The following is a 6057-nucleotide window of genomic DNA, read 5'->3' on the forward strand; positions in this document are numbered from 1 at the left end:
AATCATTAACTGTTTATCATAAATATTCAACTATTATCAACAAAACAACAAAATTACTGTTGAGGCTCTGTACATACTTCTTCAATGGCCTCCACTCCATCCAGGTTAGGCTTTACAAGCTTTCAATTTACAGTCTTTATTTAAATTACTGTCAAATATAAACTATGCATATATTAGTTTAGAACTACGTTTGAGTATAAACCCTAGGACAGTTAAACTATATATATATATATATATATATTATAGGAATATGGCCTAGGATTGAGAATGTCTTCCCGGTGAAGGCTCTTTCCTAATTAGAGATCTGTAGTTCAAACCCCCAAGATGAATTATTCCCGGTGAAACATCTTGGTAAAAACCTTAGAATTCAAATAATAGGACACATCCACCCAAAGAGGAATTATTCCCGGTGAAACCTCTTACCCATTTGCTTAGAGCCAAAATAAGTTCAAAACTACATAAGCTTTCTCTTGTGCTATAACAAGGACCCTCGATTAGCCTCCTCTTGGGCTTTGTACAAGGACCCACAGGCTTCTTAAAAGCATTTCCAGCTTCCTCTTGAGCTTGTATACAAGGACCCATCAGGTTTCTTATAAACATAGGAACAGGTCTTTAGCCACCTTTTAGCCTACCCTGGTGAGTTTCTTCCAATTTAAACCAGACTTTAAATAAGCTAAGTTTGTCTCAATTTTGCATTGAGTACACCTTTTGGAATGAGAGACATGGACAGTCTCTGTCACCCTTATCTTCATCAATCTTCCTTAGCAGAGTCTAGGATCCATGTTTGGTCATCCTCAGCATGTGTCAGCCTTCATCTTGGGCTTTAAACAAGAAGTCTCCATTAGATAATCTTTCTGCCATTCATTTTCAACAAAACCCCTGGAAAGGGTTAGCCTCCAAAGTCAATTAAAATCAACCTCCATTTCAATAAATCCCTGGAAAGGGTTAGCTTCCACACATTCTTTCATTTTTAATATAAACCCCTGGAAAGGGTTAGCCTCCAAAGTCAATTAATAAATGTCAATAATAAAGATTCATTTCTCTTAGGAGATAATTTCCCCAAAAGAGTCAAAACCCCTGGAAAGGGTCAGCCTCCAAAAAACATGATAAAGTCAGTCTTTTAACAGACAAATTCACCAGCTGAGTCAAAATCCCTGGAAAGGGTTAGCTTCCAAAGAAAAACAGTCTTTTAATAAATAAAATCTCCTCAATAGAGTCAAAACCAACAAAAATAGTTAGCCTCAACCTTGGGCTTCATACAAGGCACCCAAACAATAAAACTCCCCTGTCAAGAGTCAGCCCCAACCTTGGGCATTGTACAAGGCAGATAATAGAGTCTCCCCAGTGAGTTCTTCATCATTCAGTAGCCACAACCTTGGGCTTTGTACAAGGCAGATAAACCATACTTTCATGTGTCAAAGATTCCTAACACCTAGGATCTTTTCCCCTTAGAGTCATCCATACTCAATTCATTTATTTAAGAGTCCGCCACAACCTTGGGCTTTGTACAAGGCAGAAAATAATGTTTTCCCTAGCTAGAGTCAGCCACAACCTTGGGCTTTGTACAAGGCACATAAAATAGAGTCATTCATTTAATTATCCTCAACAGTCAGCCACAACCTTGGGCTTTGTACAAGGCACATAAATAGAGTCTCCCTAAGTAGAGTCAGCCTCAATTCTGGGCTTTGTACAGAACACAAAAATATCCTGTAATTAATCCCCAATGGAGTCATCTCCCAAAGTCAATAATTAATTAATCAATCAAAAAGCCTCAAGCTTGGGCCTCATACAAGCCAGCTAAAGTCAAATCTTTTATACAGTAGATAGACATAGCTTATCTCTATAGAGAGATATTTTTACTACTCTACCACATTCAAATAAACAAACATTCAATTTCAATTTTAATCAAGTCTCCCATTTAGGATTTTGAAAGGCATGAGCTGGCAGTAAAACCCAGACATGTGGTAACTTTCCCTAATTTGGATGAGCATCCTTCTTTCATTTAAGAGGCATTTGACTGGTATACTTGCACATACACAAGTAAGGTCCCCCTCTTGAATGAAATGAATCCAGTTATTCTGTCACTCCTTTAAATGTTTGTGGTAGAATAGTACAAATACCTCTCTGTAGAGATAATTTCATGTCTCTTTACTGTAAACAGAGATTTAATTCCAAGCTTCAACCTTGAGCTTCAAGCAAGGCACCAAAAACAAGTAATTTCCCTAGTTAGTTCCCCGAACTACATTAAGCTCTGACTTCCACTAGGGATATGTAGGCATGAGGTTCACAAGGAATCTCAGCGAGCTAATAAAATACCAAAAATAGTCAGTTTGTCTGTCTGTCTGTCTTTTCTTTAATCAATTAAATTCCATCTCCTAATACAAAGGAGAAACTTTCCCAATCTTTAGCAATAAACACAATCACAATGACACAGAGAAGGTTCCTGTAGAGTACTACAGATATGTAGGGTGTTTAAACACTTCCCTATGTATAACCGACCTCCCGGACTCCAGAATTTCTAGTCTAGGTGAAATCCCCACACTTAGCAAACTCCTAGGGTTTAGTTGAGATCTTTTTTCCCCTTTCCTACTCGTAGGACAAATAAGAAAGTTCGTGTGATATCGTAGGAAGAACTGAAACAAAATTCATCCCACCACGGGCGCATTCTCCTTCCAAATTTCGCGTGAAGGGTTTAGCGTGCCGTCCTCCCAAGTGAAACGGGGAGGTAAAAGAAAACGACACCACAGTATTCTCTCAAGGCAGTAATGAATCATTGAATGAAGCATGGGAAAGGTATAAAGCTATGTTGAGAAAGTGCAAAGGACACGGTTTTGCGGAAGTTAACCAAATCCACATGTTCCGTAACGGTCTCACAGCTACAAACAAGACTCTCTTGGATGCCACAGCTGGTGGTTCACTTATGTCCAAGACACCTGCTGAAGCTACTCAGATAATAGAGCGAATGGCTCTAAATGATCGTCAGGGCAACCATGATCGAACGGTCAGAGATAGGAAACCGGGAGTATTAGAGTTGAACAACAGTGATGCTCTGCTGGCCCAGAATAAGCTACTAACGTCCCAAGTGGAACTTTTGGCACAACAAATGTCTAAATTACCACAACAAATCAAGGAGCTGAATGGGGTATCTAATTCTTATCAAGTTGCTAAGTGCGAGTTATGCAAGGGAGATCATCAAACATGATTCTGTCCACCAGTTCTGGAAGAGGAAGTGAATTACATGAACAATAACCAAGGAAAAAGGCAGAATCAATATCAGAATCCTCCGTATCAACAAGGGTATCCACCAAGGAATAACAATCAAGGTTATCAACAAAGGCCACAGAATCAAGGATATCAACAATAAGCCTTTCAACCTTACACTCAACCGTCGCCACAACAACAAGGAGGACAATCTAAGTTGGAAGAGACCATGAATCAGTTCATACAAATGTCAATGACGAATAACAAGAATCAAGAGGCAGCAATAAAAAGTTTGGAAACTCAAGTGGGTCAACTGGCTAAACAACTTGCAGCTAATCAGTCAAATGCAACATTCTCAGCCAACACTCAAGAGAATCCAAAAGAGCACTGCAAAGCGGTAGTGACAAGGACTGGACAAAAAGGAAGTAATAATGAAACTGAAAGGAACGTGGTTGAAGATAATACGGAAGAGGAAGCTGAAAAACATGGCGGAGAAGATGAAGAATATGAAATTATCAATATTAATGCTGAAGAAGATAATGTGAATACAGAAGTCAAAAAGAAAGAAAAGCTGAAAAGAAGAAGCAGTAGAGAAAAGTTGGCAAGCAACGTGATACCCAGTCAACATTTACCATACCCTCATGCGCCATCAAAGAAGGACCACGCCAAGCAATATGCAAGGTTTATGGAAATTTTTAAACAATTACAAATTAATATTCCATTCTCTGAAGCAATTTCTCAAATGCCAAAGTATGCCAAATTCATGAAAGATATCTTAACAAAGAAGAAAAGACCGGAAGAAGAAGAAGTTGTTCTACTTGACGCACAATGTAGTGCCATAATATCACGCCTTCCTCAAAAGGCAAGAGACCTCGGAAGAGTCACATTGCCGATTACAATTGGAAATCAAAATATCGGGAATGGACTGATTGATTTAGGATCAAGTATCAATCTAATTCCTCTATCAATAGTAAAGCGGTTGGGAAATATTGAGATGAAGTCAACAAGAATGACTTTACAGTTAGCAGATAAATCAACCACTCTACCTTACGGTGTTGCACAAGACATGTTAGTGAAAGTTGACAAATTCTTGTTTCCAGTAGACTTCGTTGTGATTGACATGGAAGAGGACAAGGAGTCACCTATCATTCTGGAGAGACCATTCATGAAAACAGCCCGAATGATGATCGACATTGATGATGGTATAATGAAGTTAAGAGTTCAAGATGAAGAGGTATGATTTAATCTCTTCGATGCCATGAAGCAACCAAAAGATAAGAATGACTGCTTTCGCATGGATGTTACTGAAGAGAGTGTAGTGGAAGTGGCGAACCAAATTCATCTATCTAGCCCTTTAGAGAGATCTCTTGTTGAATCTTTCAATGTACTTACTCAAGAAGAAGAAAAAGAGATTGAGTTATTTTTAAAGGAATTAGAAAAAGGTGGCAACACAGTCACAAAGGCGGAAAAGATAGAGGATTTAGAGTTAAAAAAAGGAGTTAAAGAGTCAAAGATAGAATTAAAGCTACTCCCATCGCATTTGAAGTACGTCTTTCTAGATAAAGAAGGAGATAAACCAGTCGTTATCAGTTCTAAGTTGACTCCAGACGAAGGTGCACGACTCATTCAAATTCTCCAAAAGAACAAAGCGGAAATTGGATGGGTATTGGAGGATCTGAAAGGAATAAGTCCTGCCTATTGCATGCACAAGATTATGTTAGAAGAAGAATTCAAACTGGTAGCCCAACCGCAAAGAAGACTAAATCCAACAATGAAAGAGGTAGTTAGGAAAGAGGTGATCAAACTTCTAGAAGCAGGTATGATTTACCCAATTTTTGATAGTGCATGGGTGAGTCCGGTATATGTTGTACCAAAGAAGGGAGGCATGACGGTGATCCGTAATGACAAGAATGAACTCATACCAATAAGAACAGTAATCGGGTGGAGAATGTGCATCGATTATCGTAGACTCAACAAAGCTACGAGGAAAGATCATTTTCCCCTACCATTCATGGATCAAATGCTTGAGAGGTTATCGGGGCAGAATTACTATTGCTTTTTAGATGGGTATTCCGGGTATAATCAGATCGTGGTGAACCCAGAAGATCATGAGAAGACAGCTTTTACATGTCCATTTGGAATTTTCGCGTATCGACGGATGCCATTTGGATTATGTAATGCTCCAGCTACTTTCCAACGGTGTATGCAAGCCATATTCTCCGACCTCATTGAAAAAAGTATTGAAGTATTCATGGATGACTTCTCCGTATTTGGAAAAACTTTTGAGATGTGCTTGAATAATTTGGATGTGGCACTTGGAAGATGTATTGAAACCAATTTGATATTAAATTGGGAGAAATGCCATTTCATGGTGACTGAAGGAATTGTACTCGGACACAAAGTATCTTCCAGAGGACTTGAAGTGGACCCAGCCAAGGTGGAGGTAATCGCAAAACTTCCACCTCCAATAAACGTCAAAGGAGTAAGAAGTTTTTTAGGTCACGCGGGATTCTATAGAAGATTTGTAAAAGATTTTTCAAAGATTGCCAAGCCATTGAGTAATTTACTCAACCAAGGTACATGTTTTAATTTTGATGAATCTTGTGTTCAAGCTTTCAATGACCTAAAAGACCGGCTGGCCACCGCACCTGTGATCGTAGCACCCGATTGGACAAACCCTTTTGAACTAATGTGTGATGCTAGCAATTATGCCATTAGTGCAGTATTAGGCCAGCGAAAAGGAAAGATATTTCATGTCATACACTATGCAAGTAAGGTATTAAATGATGCTCAAGTCAACTACGCCACCACAGAAAAAGAATTGCTAACCATAGTGTATGCCCTTGAAAAGTTTAG

General features: G+C 38.9%; 1 protein-coding gene across 1 annotated transcript; it reads left to right on the top strand.

Moving 5' to 3' along the window:
* Positions 1-3454: 3454 nt before the first annotated feature.
* LOC131639727 (uncharacterized) lies at positions 3455-4441 on the top strand. The gene is made up of 2 exons (XM_058910193.1): positions 3455-3882; positions 4036-4441. Exons 1-2 carry the CDS (start codon positions 3455-3457, stop codon positions 4439-4441), a joined length of 834 nt encoding a protein of 277 aa, XP_058766176.1.
* Positions 4442-6057: the final 1616 nt, after the last annotated feature.

Source organism: Vicia villosa, unplaced genomic scaffold (assembly GCF_029867415.1).
Source record: "Vicia villosa cultivar HV-30 ecotype Madison, WI unplaced genomic scaffold, Vvil1.0 ctg.002746F_1_1, whole genome shotgun sequence".
NCBI lineage: Eukaryota > Viridiplantae > Streptophyta > Magnoliopsida > Fabales > Fabaceae > Vicia > Vicia villosa.

What these genes read in the sequence shown, in the direction of transcription:
- LOC131639727 (XM_058910193.1), top strand. Translation starts at nt 3,455, where the DNA reads ATGACGAATAACAAGAATCAAGAGGCAGCAATAAAAAGTTTGGAAACT. An exon ending in CACGCCAAGCAATATGCAAG is followed by an intron (nt 3,883 to 4,035) that starts GTTTATGGAAAT and finishes CGCACAATGTAG; the next exon opens with TGCCATAATATCACGCCTTC.